Genomic DNA, 22,214 nt, shown 5'->3' with positions numbered 1-22,214 from the left:
ATCTCACCCAATAGATTCAGAAGTTCCATGTAGAGAGGGAGAGCTTGTGGCTTCAAGAGAAGGCTTAATTTATTTTTAAAAAAAATTAGGTTTTTTATTGTATAAAACTCAAGATAGAGAGATCATGAGAGGTATATTCTTCCTTAAAGAAGGAGAGAATGTAGAGGATTCTTATTCTAGGCTTAGAGAGATATTTCAGCAATGAATTGATTCCCAAAATGAGGAAAAAGGGATTGTTCTTATAGATGAAGTTGCCTCTTGAACAAGGAGATTATGTGATAGCATTAGAATGAGAGTCTTGCCACTTGTCAAAAAAGATGAATCATCTTTAACGAGTGTTCTTACATGTATCAGTGTCTTGCCTCTTGTCAAGAAAAGTGAATTATATTTGACAAGTGTCCTTACATATGTCTCTAGTGCCTTGACACTTGTTTCCCTTCTAGAAGACTCCTTCTAGATCCTTCTAGTTCTTGAATTCTAGAAGATACTAAAATATTCTAGAGTCTTCTATGATTGACAAAAAACTAGTACCAGAAAGACACATCAATATGGGTATCAATAAAAAAACTTTTCAAGTAGAATACAAATGCAGCTTCAAAACATCATTTCAAGATGTGCATAAAGAGATGTTGTTCGGATAAGCCCAAGTGGGCTCTTATATGGATATGGCCGGCCGCTCGCCTAACTTGCTTTTCACTAACTCTTTGTATATACTCACTTATACTTGTGTGAATAATAAGATTTGGGAGATAACCCTTCAAAGAATTCTCTGCGTACTGTGTAAGATCTCTGTCTGTGTATCTCTGTGTGTGTGAGTCGATCTAAGCTCCGCTCCGCGACTTCAATTGGTATCAGAGAAAGGTTCAGTGCGTTTTTGCGTAATCGCGCGCGTGCACTTTTCAGGCAGATTCTAGATCCGGAGCTTGGAAATTCACACTCGGCGTTCCAGGAGTATTTCATCAGGTGACCTAGGGTTTTACCCCCCTTTAGAAGCTGTTTATGCCCTCAGAATTTCGTTCTGAGCACTACATCAAAAGATAGGTTTTAGCTGCAAAGAAACCCGTCTTGTGTAGATTGGCAAGCAGGAGGTGGTCGGCATCCATATCGTCATCGACATACATCACTCATTAGTCTTCAAAGCATCATATATAGACCAGGTACACATATATATCATCAGAGATATATATTGCAGTCTGCATTCCTACTTCTTGTGCTTGCAAGGTTCTAGGGGAGGTGTGGCCATAAGACGGCTTGACACCACTGGCATGTATTGCAGATTGATGTACTTTCATTGTGGGTCTGCTAGTTGTGAGTCACGCTAGTAGACAGACCGCCTCAACGGTCATAGGACAGTGATTGGTCTATTGTAGGATGTATGCTAGTTCTGGGCAGTTTGCTGAGCCATCTGAGAGGGTCATGTGTGAGGTTTTTTGAAGCCAAGCACTGGGGGCTGGGTTACCCAGTGTGAGGTGGATTAGGTTGCTGGAGTTTCCCTCTACACGCATCGTCTTCGGTGACTTTTATCCCATAGGATATATGACTTTGTGTCGACACTGGATTGCATCTTATGCGTCAGGCCGTTGAGGCATTGTTTAGGGTTCAGTCTTGAGACAGATACAGGTTCTGTGATCGCCCAGACAGGAGACAATGTATGCTTACAGGATAGCATATTACAGAGTTTTTTAGATTTGTCACTGGTCAGCTATTTATGGTTGTTTTTGAGCTATCTTTTGGTTTCCAGAGCTCAGTTTACATGGGAGACTCTGTCAAAAATTTTCAAAATACTGACAATTCTTGAGGAGAGGTGTTCAACTTGTTGTTTACAACTTGTTTATTATGTACAAAGGCCAGTTCATAGGGGAAACTCTACCGGATTTTTCCCAGGAGTAAAGAGTTTTGCAGACATGGCATCTTCTCAAAGTGAGACTCTTTACAACATAAAGAAGCTGGATGGCACAAACTTTCCATTATGGAAGAAGCAGATTTGGCAGGTTTTGGTGTAGAAAAAACAAGTGAAGCCACTGAAGCTCAAAGGGGAGAGACCAGAAGGTATGGCTGAAGATGAGTGGGAAGAGCTTGACGAGTTAGCTTGTTCCACAATCATGTTGACACTGGCAGAAAATGTCTACTTCAACGTAGCAGAAGAGACTACAACGTATGGCGTATGGCAAAAGCTATGTGGTATGTACGAGAAACAAAGTGCTGCTTCTCAAATTTACTGGCTCAAGAAATTGGTGGATTTGAAGATGAAGGAAGGGACAGCCATGTCAAATCATCTCAATGAATTTCACACAATTTTCAGCCAGTTTATAGCACAGGAGATAGTATTTCCAGATTCAGTGAAGGCTATGTTTCTCTTAATCACTTTGCCAGATAGTTGGGATACTTTTCGCACGGCATTAAGTAATTTTGTCGTGCCAGAAGGTCTTACAAGTGCCAACGCAGAAGGCAGCTTGCTCACAGAGGAAGTGACCAGGAAGAACATTGACAAAGGCAAAGGCAATAGTGCTTTGGTCGTTCGAGGGAGACAACAGTCTAAAGAGAAGAAGGGTAGAAAGGCACAAAATCGAAGTAAGTCTCGTGACTCAAAGTCAAAGGATGACATAGAATGCTACCATTGTGGCAAGAAGGGTCACATGAAGAGAGACTGTACGAAGTGGAAACAAGAAAAAGGCAAAACAAAGAGTTCTAAGCAAGATGAAAAGAAGAGTTCAGTGAAGATTGAAGAGGTGAATGTCATAGGATCTGGTTCAGACAGTGATTCTGGTATATCAGCTAGTGACATCTTCCCCACAAGCAATTTTGATTCTGTTTTCTTGACTACAGAGGATGGACATGCTATGAGTGATTGGATTATCAACTCAGGGGCATCTTTACATGTTTCTCTGCACAAAGAGTGGTTTACATCATATGTGGCTACTAAAGATTATGTCAGACTTGGCAATGAGCAGGTTTGTGACATACTTGGAGTGGGAGATGTGAAGTTGAAGTTTCAGAATGGCTCTTCTTTATGGCTCAAGAATGTCAGACATGTTCCAGCAATCCGAAAGAGCTTGATTAGTATAGGGAAGTTGGATGATGCGGGCTATGTGACAGTTTTTGGGAACATCGCTTGGAAGATCTCCAAAGGTTTGATGTGACTATAGCACATGGCAGCAAGTCAGGAACTCTGTACACTTTACATATTTCAAAGGTTAAAAGCCATGTATTTAATGTGATTGAGCAGCCAAGTGTATCACTCTAGCATCGTAGGCTGGGACATATGTCAAAGAAGGGAATGGACATATTGTCTCGTTTTAGTTATTTTCCTGGCTTTTCATTTTAAGATTTTGAGTTTTGTGAGCATTATGTTTATGGTAAGAAAACACAGGAACCGCAAAGATCAAAGGGAAAACGTAAGCATGAACGGCTAGCTCTTGTACACAGTGACTTATGCGGACCAATGCCTAGTTTGTCGCTAGGGGGAGCAGCGTACTTTTGTACCTTTATAGGCGACTATTCTTGCAGAGTATGGGTTTACTTTCTTGAAGCACAAGGATGAGGTGCTCAAGGTATTTAAGACATTCTTGCAACTTGTGGAGAATCAGAGTGGTCAGAAGCTGAGATGCTTAAGGACAGACAATGGTGGAGAGTACGTTTCCAAGGCTTTCCAAGACTTTTGTGAAGCAAATGGGATAAAGCAGGAACTTACTGCACCATACAATCCTTCACAAAATGGAGTTGCAAAACGTATGAATAGGACCATACAAGAGAAGGTAAGAAGCATGTTGTCAAATGCTGAGTTGCTTGATGGATTTTGGGCGGAAGTAGTGGCTACAACAGTCCATTTGATCAATAGGTCTCCTAGTAGGGCTCTAGATAAGAGTGAAGTGGCTGAGATGCTATGGACATGCAAGGCACCTTCGTATAATCATCTCAGAGTCTTTGGTTGTGAAGCTTGTAGACATTTTTGTAAGGATTTGAGGAATAAGTTAGAACCAAAGAGCAGGAAGTGTATATTTCTTGGATATGGAGAATCGGGCGAGATGGGTTACCGGCTTTGGGATATCGAGTCCAGAAAAGTTATTCGTAGCAATGATGTGAATTTAATTGAAGCCAAGTTTCACGATAAGCCAGAGAAGAAAGAGGAGATCAGAAGAGTTGTCTTCAGGGAAGATGGACCTAGTGCTAGCACATCAAGATAGCATGGTCAAGCTCAGGAACAACCTATAGTGGCTAGAGAGGCAGAATCAGTTGTGGTGAGACGTTCTGAGGGTGTGTCCAAACCACCTGATTGTTATGTGCCACCTCTAAATTATGTCATGCTCACGGATTGCGGAGAACCATCTTGTTACAAGGAGGCATTACATTAGGAAAATTTTGAACTCATTTTTGGCCCTTTTAAGAGTGCCACATCATCAAAGTTGTACAAAAGAAAACAACCCGGTAGACCCCTCTAAATATTGCTTAGAACCCCATGATATGACCTATCATTGGAAAGTTCTTGAAAAATGGATTCTAAAGAGCCAAGATCCGAAAAGTTTGGATGACTTCTATGAAAGTTATGCCATTTGTTTTCAATCAGCCAGGTTTTGTTATCGTCACGGTAATTCAAAATCACCTTTTTCTAGATCTACATGAAGGCAATGTCCGATACGTGCATGCTATATATCAATAGATAGCATTTGAAGAATAGATTCTAAACCAACCTCCGACAAGTTTGGATCTTATTTGCAAAAAAAAACCGATCCCCACTTTTTGAAAGCTATGCCACATCAACAATTCTTACAAGGCCCATTTTGAGTCCAAACTTTTCCTAATGCAAGTGGTTGACTCGAAAAAATGGCAGTTGGCCATGCAATTAGAGATGACGGCTGTGCATAAGAATCAAATGTGGGATTTGGTTCAATTTCCAGAGGGCAAGAAAGCTCTCCCTTGTAAATGGGTTTATAGGTATAAGCTTACTCCTCATGATGGACAACCAAAATACAAAGCACGATTGGTTGCTAAGGGTTTTAAGCAAGAACACATAATAGATTTTGATGAAGTCTTTTCACTAGTTGTCAAGATGACAACATTGAGAAGTGTAATTGCTTTGGTTGCCAAACATGATCTGCATTTACATCAGATGGATGTGAAAACGGAATTTCTTCATGGAGATTTGCATGAGGAGGTTTATATGCAGCAGCCAGAAGGGTATGCTGAGAAAGGCAAAGAGAAATTGGTATGTCGTTTGAGAAAGAGTCTCTATGGAAAGTTTCACCAATTTATGATTTCTCAAGGATACAAGAGAAGTGAGACAGATCATTGCATGTATACTCGACAAGCTAAGGATGGTAGGTTGATAATCCTCATCTTGTATGTGGATGACATGTTACTTGCTGGTAGACAAATGGCAGAAATTTCATCTCTTAAGTAAAAAATGGCAAAGGTTTTTGACATGAAAGACATGGGTGAGGCAAGTCATATACTGGGTATGCGTATCCAGTGAGATAGGTCAAAGAAGATGCTTTACTCATCTCAAGAAGAGTATATTGACAATGTGTTGCAACGTTTCCATATGGACACGGGAAAGGCATTGATGACACCATTGCCGTCATATGTGAAACTAAGAAACCAAGATTGCCCACAGTCTGAGGTGGAAAAGGTTGAAATGGATACGGTGCCGTATGCGTCTGCATGTGGGAGTTTGATGTATGCAATGATTGCTACACGTCCGGATATTGCATTTGCAGTGGGAGTGGTTAGGAGATATATGTCAAATCCCGACAAGAAACATTGGGAGGTAGTGAAAGGTATCATGAGATACTTAAAACATACAAAGAGTATGCGCATATGCTATGGTAGTCAGGATTTGAGTGTCAGAGGATACACCGACTCAGATTATGCAGGAGACTTGGATAAGAGGAGATCTACATCAGGCTATGTCTTTACATTGGCTGGAGGTGCCATATCATGGCGATCTCGATTACAAGATTGTATTACACAGTCTACTACAGAAGCTGAGTATGTTGCAGCAAATGAGGTATGCAAAGAAGCTATTTGGCTTGGTAGATTGGTAGCAGACTTGGGAATCAAAGTAGATATGCCAGAGTTATATTGTGATAGTCAAAGTGCTATACAATTGGCAAAGAATCCAGTGTTCCATTCGAAGACTAAGCATATTGATGTGAAATATTACTTCATTAGGGAAGTACTTGAAGACAAGCAGATACAACTGATGAAGATCCACACCAAGGACAATCCTGCTGATCTACTCACAAAGGGACTTCCAGGAGAGGTCTTTGTGCATTGTCGTGAGTTATTGGGCATTGGATAGAAGTCGTGGAGCGGAGCTTAGATCGACTCACACACACACACAGATACACAGACAGAGAGCTTACATAGTACGCAGAGAATTCTTTGAAGGGTTATCTCCCAAATCTTATTATTCACACAAGTATAAGTGAGTATATACAAAGAGTTAGTGATAAGTGAGTTAGGCGGGCGGGCGGCCATATCCGTATAAGTGGCCACTTGGGCTTTAATCCCAACAAGAGATACATCCATTTAAAGCATTCAGCCCACATGAGCAATGGACAAAATTTCATATTTTATTGATTGTGATTGTTTTTTCTGGTGAATGTAGACCACACTTCAAGGCATCAACCCTTTTGGTGTCATGGTATAACACCGATATGCAAGGGTTTCAAGTTACATGTTCCCCTTCCCGGGTCATCAAGGTGGGAGTGTGCATTATCTGTGTTCTAACCCATTGTGTGGATCCACTGTAGCTTGGGACTACCGCATTAGGAGAAATATGAACCTTGCATGGGCCTTGTAAGGAATCCTAATTTTTAGGGATTAAGGTTAATGGTGTGTAGGGTTAAGGGGACAAGGGCATTCAAGAAGCTAGTTTTGAGTAGGCTTTTTTAGTCTTTTTTTAGACACGTGTAGGATGTGGACCTAGGAGGTCACCTTCTCTCTCTAGCTTTTTGAAAGTGAAGGGAGTAAAGAGTTGTGGCCACATCATCAAAAACGTGGATCACTAAGAGCCAAAATTTGACTTTTTAAAAAAAAAGTTATTTTTACTTATTTTTGACTTAAAACTCCCCCCCAACATATATCCATATCAAAAAAGTATTTTTTGACATTTTTTTAAACTTACAAGCACTAAAAGTCCAATTTTTTAATAAAAAAACTCCCCCCCAAAAAAAAAACCTTTCTTCCCTCTTCCTCCTCCCTCCTTTCTCCCTCTCCTCTCCCTCCCTGCCCCTTCTCTCCTCCTCCTCCCCTCTCTCCCTCTCCCCCACTGTCCCCTTCTCTCCTCCCATGTTCCTCCCTCTCCCTCCCTGCCCCCTTCTCTCCTCCTTCTCCACTCTCTCTCTCTCTCTCTCTCTCTCTCTCTCTCTCTCTCTCCCCCACTACCCCCTTGTCTTCTCCCATGTTCCTCTCTCTCCCTCCCCCCTCTCTCTTTTCATCCTTTGCTTCCTCATGCAACAGCTACCATGGTGCTCAAGGACATCACAAATCGTATGCATACATATTTGCTTGTTCGCAACGTTTGAACCGAAGGCCGCACGTGAGGGTGAGTAGAGGTCATCCCAGGAACGTCGTACCACCGGTGAGATGAATGTTGATGATTCTTCAATATCTTGCCAATACCATCACATATTTGAATAAAACACCCCTTTATGCAAGGTAACAATATACTTCTTACTTTTGATTGTGTTCTTCTTATCATAAACTTTGAAGTCTAAGGTGTTGCCTCTACTTGTTTTGTAGTGCTTGGCACAAAGGTCGCTTTTATGCACAAATAGTGAAAGGCTGCAGGTTAGAGAGGCCAAGTGTCACCACTTTTCCTCTAAAACAGTCTTCTTTGTTACATCTTGCAGGTAGGTGCTTCAAATCCATGCTTATTAGGGGTGGTAGTATCATCCTAATGTATATTTTTGTATTGTTTATTCCCAGCTAGATAGAAATACTTGCAAATTTGTACAACATATACTTAACAAGTGTCTTCATTATATAGCTTGCAAATCTTGAATTCATACATGTTTTTGTTACAAGGTGACCTCTTGCTATGCTAGTTGAGTGGCGTTGTTTGCAAGAATGGCTCAAGGAACTCGCATAACATGAAGCTTTTACGGTGGCACAAAGCTCTCCTCAGCGGCAATGTGGCTCCCACTACACCAAAAATCATTATGCTGACATGAAGAGATCCCTAGTAGGACAATGCAAAAACTTTTCATCAGCAGCAACACACTCTTTCCTAACATGAGGGCACTCCTACCAAAGATATTTTTATGTGATAGGTCACCCCAGGAGCATACCATGTCATGGAATGGATGTAAGAACTATGACCACACTACTCCTTGGAAAGTGTTCACAGATGTATGTTTATCAAAGTTAATGAGAAGAAATTTGGACTTTTTTGTTTGTTGATGTGTAAGAGCACTCCAGGTCTACCATATTTTAGATTGTTTGATAAGTTAAATAAAATTTGTAGTCAATTAAAGTGTAAGTTTGTTTTTGTTTGGTAAGATTGTACATGAGAAGACATAATAAAGTATAAGAGATCTTGACGGAATAAGCCTCAATTGGATTCCTACCATGAACTTGTGACACCAGACCTCTCCTTGAACCTTTTGATTTCTATCATTGTGGGAAGTCTAAGGGTGGTCTATTTTCAAATTTTTAGCAATAACTTTTTTTTAAAGGAAATTTTGGTTATTTTAAAGTTTGTACACAGTCTAGGAGTTCATTCTGATTGTTTTCCTTCAGTTTCAATTTTTGATCGAGGGCACTCCTTGGAAGCCACTTTTGAAGGTGTTAGGGTGAGATTTTGAGAAAGTTTTGTTTGGGGGAAATGCAGTCCTTAACATAATAAAAAACATTGGTTCTCTGAGTATTTTCAAATTCCATGGTTTTAATGTCCGTTCGAGCCCGTAGATTAAGGAAAAAAGTAAGAAATGTCTGTTTTACATCATTTTTTAAGAAATTGCCAACTTGCACGTTGATTTTTGGAAAATCCGAGTACGATATGATTTTTTTGCATCACACGATGGTCGAAGAGCGCGACGAGATGAACAAATTTATGTGAGACAAGCCCATACAGATTTGGAGCCAATTGAACACTAGAAGCTCTTAGGCTGTTTTCAAGTTTGCGCGCCCTTGTGGCCCCTCTTGTTGAGGGTCCCTGGGCCCCTAAAATGACAAGTACAAGCTTTTTTTAATGCATGGCCATGAGATAGAACTGGGCAGTTTAATGTGTTCATAGCAACCCCTCCCCCCCCCCCCCCCCCCCCCCCCCCCAAATGGCAGATACCTAAACCTTGTATCATGCTTATCAACCATTTTTTACTTCCTTGTGTCCATCCCCTATTCTTGGAATATCTTGGTCCCTATTTGTGCCTGGATGGGCATTCTACGCACCGTTGTGGTCCCTCTTGTTGAGGGTCCCTGGGGCTTCAAAATGACAAATAGGAGCTTTGTTTTAATGTATGGCAATGAGATAGAGTTGTAGTGTTTGATGTCCGGAGTATTCACTATGTCAAATTTTCCTATATCATGTGCGTTCACCACAATGGATTGAAAGTAGCCCTTATAGGCCTTACCTACACATGTTTCTGTAACTTACAAGAATATAAATTCCCTTATGTTGAACACATGTGCTATGTTACATATACTTTAGTGAACTCCCAAGGTCAAAGGCCTCACAAATTTTGTGCACTCAGAACATTTAGCACTAGAAATCAACCAAACAAGGAGCCAATTTTTACTTCCTTGTGTTCACCTCGTGTTCTTGGAAATGTTTTGGTTAAGCCATTTCTTTGGTGTTTAAAACCACATGTGACCCCTATTGTTATAGTATCCGACCAAAGGTTTCTTGATTAGCAGTTATATAGGTTCGAGTGATACATATCTTCTATGTTAACAATGCATGTATCTATAATTTATGTTTACACTTTCTATATCCAAATGAGCTACATAGTAAAAATCAAATCCGCAATTCAACAGTTAAGTTCACAAGGTGATAGCTATTGGTATTATCTTTAGCAATACCAAATAAATAGCTACCAATAGCGAATGAATAGGGATATTTAAGAAGGTTTGATACCAAAATCTTGTCAACACTACTCAAAAAGGTGGAAACTCAAAGGCTTTATAATATATGTGATGAAACAAGAATCAATAATAAGTCACCCCTATATATCTACACCTCCATCTCAAGTTGTCATTTCTCTAAGTCAAGCTTGGCATAGGCATAGTATGGAAACAATAACATTTTGGAAAGCAAGAATTTAGCTTTCTCAACTTTTGAAATGTTGCTATTGATATATATTCAACATCCCCAAATGAGGACATCTTGACAAAGGTTATGATCCACTTAATAAGAATAACCATTAGTGATTAAACTGAAATCAAAATATTGCATGAATTTCTTCATGGTGGAATGATTAAGACTTGAAACTTCAAACATCTTATAGGCAAATCTAGAAAATCCAAAAAAATCAACAATATTTCTCAAATCTGTATGAAACTCCAGTAATCTAAATAAAATACTCTCACTCAGTGCGACACCATTTAACAAAAAGAAATATTTATATTGCATTTATAGAGGAATCCAACCTCATAAAAATAATTACAAATGGAGACAATGTTGTTGCTGTTAGGCTTCTCTTACAAGTATTTGTCTTTCTCATCTAGAGATTCATATACACGAGTATTTGTGTGTCTATGACACTAGGAAAGATAGTAGTACTATAGGGATGGCTTTTCTAAGAGCTCCTAGAGAGTACCTATTGGTTCAAGATTCTACAAAAATCCTACTATTCAAAATCTTTTAACACGGTAGTGAAAGGTTCCTCACGGAACAAAAATAGGGTGATTTCTATCTCTGCACATGGTTGCTTGCTCATGTCCTCTCAAAACAAGTTGACTCTGTAAGTAAACAACAGATTATGTGAGCACAAAGTTATAAAGTACAAAATGATAACATTCTAATAATCTAATGACAACTATACAAAGAATAAATTATAAAAAAAATCTTTGATGACTCTCCATAGATAACACAACTTACTTACATTGTGAGACTCAATCACATGCTACAAAACTATAGATGGCGCACTAAATCCATCAACAAAATAGCACCACCCAATGTTATGAGGTGTGAAGCCTAAACATTGAAAGCCATAAAGAGGTTAATTCCCTCCAGCATGATAAACTTAGAGATGGAGATGATCTTAAGCTCTGAATGTAAGCTACAAGGGTAGTTTTCTCACCATTCTATCTTTATGTTGGAGATGAATCCTTGCAATGTCCATGCACTATTCACACCTCCTGTTCTTGTGGTATGCAAGTCATGTGAGTTGATGCTTTTTCCACCTTCGGGAGTAGAGGTTTCCATGTAGTGCAAGTGAATGAAAGTAGAAGGAGGAGAATCTTGTTTCATGCTGTAATGGAGGTGAGAGAAGGGAGAGGAGCTAGCTTGGTGTGGAACTATGTGGTGGGCAAGGGGAAGAGATGGGGGAGAAGCTTGCTTGGTGCTACAATGGAGATGGGAGAAAGCTAGTAGAGAGATAATGTTGGACTATAGGGGGTGCATGTGGTTGTTGCAGCCATGGAGAGCTTGGAAAAGGGTTTGTAGAGAGAGAAAATCACTTTTAGCTATAGAATAGGTTTGGAAAGACTTTGGAGGGTGGAAAATGATGTTTTGAATATTTTTGAAAAAATTTAATTTTTTGGAAATTTTTAGTGTACGTTTTTGACTTTTGGAGGTCAAAAATACTTTTTTGACCATGAAATAGGTTAGGGGACCTTTTAAGGAGGGAAAACTTGAAATTTGAAATTTTTAGTGTATTTTTAAATCCGGGCCAAAAAGTGGGGGAAAAAAGGTCAAAGTGGTCCCCCCCCCCCCCCCCTTCCTTTCCCCTAGCCACCTCCCTTACCTTCTCACTAGTAAGAGGCCATTAAGAGGTGTAAAGCTACCTTGTCCCCCTACTTTTTTGAGGGTATAGACTGTGTCCACCACCCTCTTCCTATTGGCTGGCCTCTAATTAACCTTAATCCCAAAGGGCCCCTAGAGGGTTCATATTTTTCCTAATGGATTATGGTGGCAACCAACTCATTTGCATTATTTTGACTATATTCTAATTAAAGAGAAGAAAAATTCAAATGCAAAAATATAAGCATTATTGGGAAAAGAATGCAAGATCATTAGTTATTTAGTTGTGATAGCATGGCCCTCCTATATTAAGACTGCTATAAAATAAGCATGGTAGTACGCCTCAAAAAATAATTACAAAGTTTGATAACTACAACACTCACTCATTAGTCAATTTTTCCTTGAGTCTCTCAAAATATGCATCTATGAGGGTCACCAAATGAATGGTACTCCTTGTTGAATTAGGGTATGCAATGCCAAAGCAATCTTTGACTGTGAAAACTCTTTTACTTCTAGTAAGAACATAATCCCAAAAGGCTGTAAATTCTTCAATGTAGACCAATCTCTTGCCAATCTCAAATAACTGCCCACTATAAATGGATCCATGCTTGGACAAAGAAAGTCTCTCAAAAAATGTATCTCTAACAAGACAAACTCACTCTTCTTTTCCATCAATCACCAATCTATGTTTGTAACAAATGCTCTCAATGTTTTGCTTCAAAATTGGAGAACATAAAAATGTACCCACAAACTCTTTATGCTCTTGAAAGATCGTATCCATGATTGTAAACATTGTAGGAGCATTCATGAGATAAAAAAGAATCACAAAATACCATACAATCTGAAGGATTTCTTGAATAGGTTTTGTATACATCTCTAGGAGTGATCACAATCTAGACACTTTTAAACAAGTAGAACCATATAATTTATCAATTATATCAACAATCTTGGGTATTGCAAACCTTTTCTTGATGGTAATCTCATGAAGAGCCCTGTAGACGATACTCTCTCCAAAAAGTATTTCACTATGGCTTATTATCTCTTCATTCTAGACTTTGTTTTCTCTATAAGGTGTTCAATTCCTCACATATAATATTCTAAGAAAAGGTCTTTCTCTTGATTACCCTCCTAAAAATCCAAACGTCTTTCTATGAATCTTTTGGGATAGTTCTTACAACATTAACTTTTCACCAAATTCTAACAATCCCTTTCCAAATCTATCAACTCAAGGAGCTCTCAAGCTAGCTCTACTTGAATCCATCTCACACATCAAAAGATGTACTGGGCCCAAACTTTGTACCTAGTTGAAAGGTCTTTGCCAAGTGCAACTTTCTTGTTTGCACAAACCAAGAGATTTTTTTTTAATGTCCAAATTTTGTCCCTTTTTAAAACGACATTTCTGGCCTCAACTTTTTAGTTTGCTCAAAACAAGAGATTGTGTCTATCCCTATGAAAGTCAATTCAACTTGCAACTTGTCTAGAGATTATGCCGATTCCTTTTTATCACATCCTGATTTTTTTTTTGCAAAAACCCTAGTTTGCTTCAAAATCAAAATCCATTCTCATCAATGTGGAGGGATCATTGAGAGGTTTATGTAAGGTTTTCATCTTAACAAAATATGGATATGTGTTTTGTGCCTATTTAAAATATTAGGCTCAAAGAAATTGGTAGATCTTATGAGGAAGGTGTTTGTTCTTGTATTTTTAGAATCTTAAGCACAACATTACTTCAACTAGAAATTCTTTGAATCAAGATTGGCCATAACTCATCCCTTGCACCACCCCTGAAAGTTTACACGATTATCTAAAATGAGAAAATAATTGGAGTCCCTAGTGTATATTATAACACATAGCATGGACAAGGTGTTACATGACCCTAGCCACATGGGGTGATAATCCTAATTAAGGGAAGGAAGAAAAGCAAGATCGTATGGCTTCATTTTCAAGCTAGGAAGGTATTGGTTGGGGTGATGGTAGGTCATATGTAGGACACAATTAGTAGTGGCTTCATTTTCAAGCTAGGAAGGTATTGGTTGGGGTGATTGTAGGTCATGTGCAAAAAAAAATTAGCAATAGGGGGGCCTAGGGAAGCATGGGGACTGCTTAAGATTAGGAATAGCTTGCCAATAGAAATCTATAAAAAGCCATTGCCTCTCACAACCCATTTAGACTTACAGATCCTAATGAATGATGAAGCTCGACCTTTTATGTCTGCCAAGCTCGAAAACCCACAAGCGCCCACTATCTATGAGGTGAGTGTCCCCTTTGATTCACAATATTGTAGGGGGTTGTTATTATCAAAGGATGTTGCATGTAAATTGAGGCTTCAACAAGAGGATTCTTCTAAGATCTTTGCAGACTCTAGGGGTATAAATTAGGATGTTGCAAGTTATGGATACCTAGACACTACAGTCTTGCTGGAAAAGAAACATTTTGGTAGCAATGGCTTTGCAAGTGGAATTTCCCCATGTGCATCATTGAATGTATTGGCCTTGGGGAGAATGTAGTTGGATGTGTTGCTTTCGAGAGTGATTACACCAAAACAGGATTGGATGTTACATCAAGAGCAGGGCACATCTTCATCTAGACATGTTAGTGATTACACTAATCTCAAGGTGATTCCCATCAAACAACATTTACCATTGGAGAGAATGCAAACATATGAGTCTATGTGTGTGGTGCCACCAGTTGAGAGAGAGAGAGAGAGAGAGAGAGAGAGAGAGAGAGAGAGAGAGAGAGAGAGAGAAATATTTGGAATGGTCTACATGTATTCTAGATGAGGGAGAGATAGTGAGAGAGTTGGTTGCCACACAATTCGGCACACCTACAAGTCATGTGTGGGCATCACGAGTTGAGAAAGAGAGCAAGAGAGATCACGGAGCCATGTGGTCCTCACAATGGCTGGTATATGCCATGAATGCCACAAGAAAGTGGGTGAAAGACTCAAAGAGAAGGAGAGGCATTGTTTAGTGCGCTCAAAAAAGGGAGGGTTCAAGATCGAGCTATATTAAATTTGGAGGGAGGGTGCATGCAGCAACCACACTCCCTACTATTTACTATCCACTGCCAATGGAGTTGAAGTTATTTGATAGATTGCTAGTGCCTCAACCTATGGTGTTTGCAGGGCCATGTGTGTGTTGAGAACTATTGGATTGTTGTACGGTAGGTGATTGTGGCTAGTGAGTAGCCAGGGGAGGTGAGACTGAGCTCACCAGTGGCACGGTAGCAGTAGTGGTAGAAGACGAGCACGAAGACAAAGGGGAGGGGGGTTAAACAAAGGCCTTTGTTCGTATATGAATTTTAAAAAAGAATACTTAAAAAAAATTATTTGCGGTGATAGCCGTTTTTTGGCTTTCCATAATTGCCATAGTAAGCTACCTCACCCTATCAAATCACTCAAACATTTTGGTTATCCCTACCATTTCACTGTACATAGGCGTGTGTGAGTTAGGGGACTTTCTCCATATTTTCTTAAAAAACCCTCAATTAGCTAGTCACTGGGCTAGTTGAGCCAAAAAAATTTAAAAAAAAAAAAAAAAAAGGTATATTATGGCCTCTTTGTGTGTAAATATTTCATTGTATATAGGGCCTAAATAAAATGATTTTTCATAATTATTTTGGTATTTATTTAAATATTTCTACCTATGGTGTGTTATTTATGCTATGTACATTGACTCAACATTACCATATTTTTTCTTACCATTTTGCGTACTCTTTATTCCATATAAAAATAATTTCATGCAAGCTTCTCTTATTTTTGGTGTAACTCCATCCCAGCAAAAATCCAAAAAAACTAGTTTATTTATGTGTATATTTTTTCACTATTGTCATTTTTTCCTTCCTACATCTATTCTCTATTACTCTCATAAATTAGACCACCAAAAATATTCATCTTTTTATGGTAGACTTATAATGAGAGAGATTTATTTTGACCCCTTTATATTTTTTCCACCTATATTATTTATATTTGACATGTACATATTTTTTTTAGACCCCTCAATATTTGATTTTCTTAGTTGTACTATTCACTTATATCATAATCTCAACAATATATTCAATTATAGACCTACCAAATAAGGTCAAGGGTATGTGGAATGCATGGCTCACTCTTGGAGGTATTCAAAAGAATCATCCAAAGAAGGACCTCACAAGGATTTTGTGCAGTGGAAAAAAACAGTCAGTTTTGCTGAATTTTTAAAGATCACATGCTCCCCGAATTTGAAAAGGTGATACAAACAAAAGTTGTAGCTCGTGAGCTAAAATTTCATCTCAAATTTTTTCATATTTTTTTGAGCTACGAGCTGTGAGCTATGATTTTATTGGTGGACCCCAGTTTGCCCATGCTATGCAGCCACACTACTTCTTCCACTTTATCATTTTCCTCTTTCACACACACTTCTCCACTCATCATCCCCACCTCTCTGCACCCTACTCACCTTCTTCTCAACCTTGAAGAATAAGAGAAACCATCGTGAACTCATGTCTCCTACACACACTTCCATTCCAAAATTGACCACCTAGTCTCATTTTTCCTCATCCATATTACCCATATCTATCAAAAAAACCACAAAATTCATCCACTTCTCTTGAAAGACAGCATCATGGTGATTGATTACTCATGTTCACTTACCTTGGCTCTCAAGGAAGGTCAAGAGTGGAGAAAAAACGTACCATCAAAGCTAGTGGACCGTCAACAAGCGTCAACATCGACCCTACTCAAGACACTTGGAGCATCAACATTGTAAGAAATCCATGTTTTCTTACCTTAAGAGTTTTTTCTTCCTTATTTGTATCCTACATGGATACTCCCATTGTAAATATCCAATTCCATTTGTAAATCAATAAAAATACTAACTCTACTAATTTACTAACACTAACCTACTATGAAAAGTCCTATCACCTCCACTTCTCTCCTCTCTCTCTTCTTCATCTATCCACACCAACTTCTTGATAATTCCAAGCAAAAAAATTTGGATAAGTGCTGAAAATCTAACCCAACCATGGTTAGAGGAGTAACCCTAGCCCTCAAAATTGCTATAAAAGGAGGGTGAAGCTAGCACAAAAAGGGGGAGCCATAAGCAAGAGCACTATGCTATAGCTTGAGAAGCCAAGCTCAACCTCTCTAGAAGGAGTGGAAGCTCATTGTCTTATGCATATACATGTGTTGTATTAGGGGTGATTAGCAAGGGAACTCTATGCCATTGTAAGAGAGAGTGATCATTCAATTGAGAGTAGGAAATCTATCATTTCTCCTACTAGTGTAAGCCCAACATTTGCTGAATCAAGGAGGGTGGATTTGGACTAAGCCTGGATACTTTGTCTCTCTTCCAACGTGAAGTAATGGACAACAATGATGTGTAAGTGTCTTGGTGTTTTTTTAAAGTTCTTGATAGCTTGTCTCTGGGTGTTGTCATCAATTTAGCCATAAATCCCACATACTGTAAGAGGGCGACAGGGTGTAGAGGACTCCCCTGGTTTTAAGATAGTGATTGGGGTGGCTTTTCTTGTGATGTGTTGTGGTGTAATTTACTCAAGCTATGTTGAACAAATACTAATCTCACTTTGATTTGTCATGACAGATTTGTAAGAAGGTATTAATGCAACAAGCACCCCCTCCCTCTTCTCTCTCTTTCTTACATATATAATTGTGTTTGCTTAATCATTGCCGATACATTTCAAAGCAGCCCGAGCACTCTCTCTCTCTCTCTCTGTCTCTCTCTCTCTCTCTCTCTCTCTCTCTCTCTCTCTCTCTCTCTCTCTCTCTCTCTCTCTCTCTCTCTCTCTCTCTCTTTATGCGTCCTAGTTCGCATCCAAAACTAGGTGGTGCCCCAAATTTGTGTAGGGTTAAGTTGCGGGTTTGTGTGTGTGTTTGTTGTTTTTTCCAACCACAACCCAATTGAGCAGCACGGGAGCCTGGAAGAGTGCTTAGAGGCCACTCTTCTTGTTGCCCGCCCCGGACCGCCTCAGCGGTTGTTCCTATGGAAACAAGGTCTTGAATCGCAATTCAAGCTTATTTTCAATGTTTCCAGCAATTGCCTTGGCTGATCCTTGATCCCCCCTCCAACATTGCACATGATAAGGATCTCAAAGGTCTCTTGGAATTCACTAGACAAGCGGTGGAAATGGTGACCAAATATCCCAAACAAAGCTGCTTGAGCTTAGGTCTCATCTCGACAATCCTCGATGTCTATACAAATTATTTCCATTAAGCTAAAAAATCCGTCTTGTTCCTGTTGTTTCTGAATTACTATCCAAATGCATTTCATAGTTTTCCTACATGCACTCCAAATCTTATCCCTTCTTATTACTCCCTCATCTCTAATCATACTATGAAATTGTGATAAGCTGCTAATATGATACATTTATAGACCTCAATTAATCAAATCGGTGCTTGTTCTCTTGAAATCAACTATGCACGTATAGTAAATTTAACAAAAAGAGAAGCAAAAATAGGGTGAGATAAGTACTTAGCTCATCTTCATAATTGTTTTGAGCTACCTCACAAGGAGCATAACTAATCCTAATGCCTTGGCTTAATCTTTCAAGTCCTCTCAAATTTTGTATTCATAGTGCCAAAGCAGTTCTCTTTCTCCCTCGGCATGATTGTTATATGCCCAAGGGCGTAATCACAGCTCAGATATCATTGCTACAAATGAATAGCAAGGCGTACTTGAAAAATACTCAAAACTACATCCTACAACAAATAAATCAACATATATGCATCCCTAGAAAATTGCACACTGTTGGCGGGTACGCCACGAGCGGACGCTAGCATAGCGAGAACAAAACAAACAACTCTATGTCGGCCAAGGACGAAGATTAACCCGTAGGTGCATGGAAACAAGAAGATGGTTGTGAAACTACTTCTTGACCTTTTAAGACAATCTTTAATCGAGGAAATCGAATCCAAGAACGCACTAGTGAAGACAATCCAAACTACAACGCTAATGCTCACCAAATCTAGGTCAAATGCATTTGAAATGTCACGAAACTCACAAGATAAACTCTCCTTTACATGAGCCAATATCCTAAGGACTGTGACTCAAATTACCTCTTGCAACAACCGCGTATAAAGACATGTATCAAAGTAAAAGTTACCGATTTTCATGGCATATGATCCTAATGTGTAGTCCTACTCGCCATGAACCCATAGGTGCAAAGAACTCACCAAATGGACACCTGGTTTGCAAGAAAACTCACTCAGAAGCTCATAGGATCTCTCTTCGCGTCGTAGTCGGAATCACACACTCTTGGCATTGAAGGGAAGCCCTTGCCGTTGATAACACGATGGTGGTGTTGCTTTAGAAATGGACCTTCCGTAGCGCGCTTAGGGAAGAGAAGAAGTCACACTCTCACTCTCTCTCTCTCTCTCTCAGACACCACGCAATGATAATCAGATTTAATTAATTCCAGAAGTTAGGTTTAGGTTACAAAAATTGACTTATATACATTCCTCCATAGAGGCTCATTCCTACAATGTCTATTGGCAGCTCAAATATTACAAGGTATCATTTCGCTTCAAAAAATCTTAGTACAACATATTGGGGAACCTCCTTTGTATTCTGCCGTCAACACTCCCCCCTTCCGCGTCCATGTTGTCCCTGACATGACTGGTCTTGCTTTAGTGAGATTTCTCTCGTGTTAGTGGAAGCCTGGTGGTTTTAGTAGCTTTAGGTACGATTCGTACTTGATGTTCCCCAAAGTGACTATTGGGCCAAATATCTTGCTATCATAAGTAAAGAAACCCGTGTAGAAAGTTTCTTCAAAAGCTTGCATGTGATAGCTGGGCAGAAACATGATTCTCTTGATACAGTAGATGTAAAACCTCTGGAGATGGTTGTTTTGACAGATCATATGTCATTGCAGTGACAGTGTCGCCCGTTGATAGGAGTGTAGAATTTGTTGCTTTAGAAGGCGTGAACACTTCAAAACAAGCCAACAAGGTTTTGCAGATTTTCTTGATCATGACGCATGTCAAGTCCAGAGAGCCTATGAAAGTCTTAATGGTGCCCTTCAGGGTTTTCACCATATAAGATACACATATTCTCTCTCCTTCCGTGGGTGCAGGCATAGAGGGGTAATTAAGCCATTTCGGATGAGCCTTTAGGATTTTGAAATGATTGCCCCAAGTGCGAACACGAGGGAATGAGCAAAAGAGGAGGTCATCTCTGATAATCTTTGGGGCCTCACCAAGTATTTCATAAATCTTTGGTACTTTAAAAGCCATGCTTTTCTCCATCTTGGTTGTGAGTCCACCACTCTACCTGCATCCTCTGTATTTTTGACATCTCCTTCATATATCGGCTCTGTGGCTTCTGCTTTGACTCTTTTCCTCATTAGTATTACTTCATACTTTAGGAGAGGATATGGGAGTGTGGGTTGCATCCATTCCTCCCTAAGTAAATTTGCTGCAGAATGGAGCATTCGTGATTCCCATTCCAAGGCTTTCTTGTGGTCTTCTACTGTTGTCTTCTCTATCTGAAGCTGGAGGCATGTTTCCTCCTCTACGGTCAGTGGTTGTGTTTGTTCTACCACTCTCTTCTTGTGTTCTTCCTTGTGTTGTATGTCGCGGAACCTTCGAGAATTTCCATGGGCTCATCTCTTGCATTTATCCCCATTTCACTGGGCCCTGGTTTTGGTTCCCGTGTCCTTCAAACTTCTATCTCCTTTTGCAAGTTAGTGATCTGTCCTTGTGCCAATGTGTCTTGTTGAGTAGCTTTCTTGGCCATGTCAACCATTTCTTCTTGCAATGTTTCCAGATTCCTTTGAAGTTCTTCATGTTCTTTCTGGAGAACTTGGTGTTCTGCTCTTATTCTTTCCTAAGTGGCTAGAGATCCTTCTGCCATATGCATCCTCTATCTTTGCTCTAGCCACAATTCCTTCTGTAGGGCGGTGATTTGTGCTTCCAGTGCTTGTATAACTTGGGCATCTGCCCCTGCACTTTCCCTCACTGCCCTTGGTGTAGCCCTTAGTCTTTTGATTGTTAGGTCATGGAGCTCTAACTTTTCCTTCAGCTCTAAGACTTCATCTTTTGCCGCTTAAAAGTCATCCAAGACCTGATCTTTTCTCTCTTGGAGAGTCTTGATTAATCTCTAGGCTTGAGTCATCTCTAGCAAGAGAGTGTCTCTTTTGCTCTCAGATTCCCTTAGTGTCGCATTAAGAGTGTCGAGATCCTTGTCTGTTTCTTTGGTCCTAGAGTGGGTATCTTGTACCAGGTTTGAGAGGTTCTCATGTTCCATTTGCATGTTATCATCCCTGGTACGCAGCATGCTGTTGTCTTCAGTAGTGGTAAGAGACCGCGCCCTGATTGTCCACTATTTGATAGGCGGTCTTATGTCATCTTCAGTTGTTGCTACCAGGTTTCTAGCTATGGGTCTATTGAGTGGACCATCCAATGCAACCTGATAACCCATACTGATCATAACTCCTGCAGGTAGTGCTCGATAGGGGTTATCCAAAGGTCTCCATCGAGGCACTGTGGGGACTTGAACCATCCCTGGCTTTTTCGGTTGTGGTGAGTATCTATCTGGAGCTTTTTGTTGAGACTCGTGGTCTACCTTCTTGTTTTTTGCTTCATCATCTCTTTCCTTGTTTCTGGGGAGCTCTTGTATTTCTCCTTCTTCCCTTGCAGCCGATGGTGTGTTTGGAGTACCATAAACCATTGTGGAAGCCTCTACCATTGTATATCCAGCTTGGATGAGTTCTGCATAAGTATTTCGTTCATCCTTTTCCTGATCTCCGTGTGCAGATGTGGCCTCTTCTGTTGCTTTTGGTAAAGATTGGGCTTCGGGTGTGGATGGTTTTGGGCTCGAAGGAGGTGTTGGTGGTGAAGGTGGTGCTTCCTCTTTCTCATTAGGTGAAATTTGGACTCACAAAGGGGACCTTTAAGGAGTTTTACTTTACCTCTCTTTACGAAAATTGACGCATGGATAAATTTTTGCAAACAAGCTCCAAAGTTGGCGGAGGTTTGACAGTTAGAATGTCCTCTTCAAGCTCTATCTACTGATATATAGCACACCATGAGATTCCTCATATTTTAGAAGATTCTTTTTTTGAGTGAATAAAAAAAAGAATCTTCTAAAATATGAGGAATCTCATGGTGTGCTATATACCAGTAGATAGAGCTAACTGTCAAACCTCTGCCAACTTTGGAGTTTGTTTGCAAAAATTTATCCATGCTCTCGTTTTGGTATAGAGAGGTAAAGTCAAACTCCTTAAAGGGCCCCTTTGTGAGTCCAAATTTCACCTAATGTCTATTGTTCCTCTTGATCCTTCTTCTCATGTGTTTCTGATGTTTCTTTCAACTTTT

General features: G+C 39.8%; 1 protein-coding gene across 1 annotated transcript in view; it reads right to left on the bottom strand.

The window, feature by feature from the left end:
- The window catches only part of LOC147435714 (uncharacterized), a 73,324-nt gene extending 51,739 nt beyond the window's left edge, over positions 1-21,585 (bottom strand). The window contains exons 1-2 of the mRNA XM_086487771.1: positions 21,307-21,585; positions 21,118-21,219 (exon numbers count right to left, since the gene is read on the bottom strand). Of these exons, the coding sequence (XP_086343897.1) occupies positions 21,118-21,219; positions 21,307-21,585 (381 nt within the window). The remainder of the gene's footprint in view (positions 1-21,117; positions 21,220-21,306) is intronic.
- Between the last annotated feature and the right edge of the window lie 629 nt (positions 21,586-22,214).

The sequence above is a fragment of the Adiantum capillus-veneris genome, chromosome 18, assembly GCF_014529385.1.
Source record: "Adiantum capillus-veneris isolate H3 chromosome 18, ASM1452938v2, whole genome shotgun sequence".
In the NCBI taxonomy this organism is placed as follows: domain Eukaryota; kingdom Viridiplantae; phylum Streptophyta; class Polypodiopsida; order Polypodiales; family Pteridaceae; genus Adiantum; species Adiantum capillus-veneris.
The sequence above is the reverse complement of the archived record's forward strand: the minus strand, read 5'-3'. Positions and strand labels throughout refer to the sequence as shown.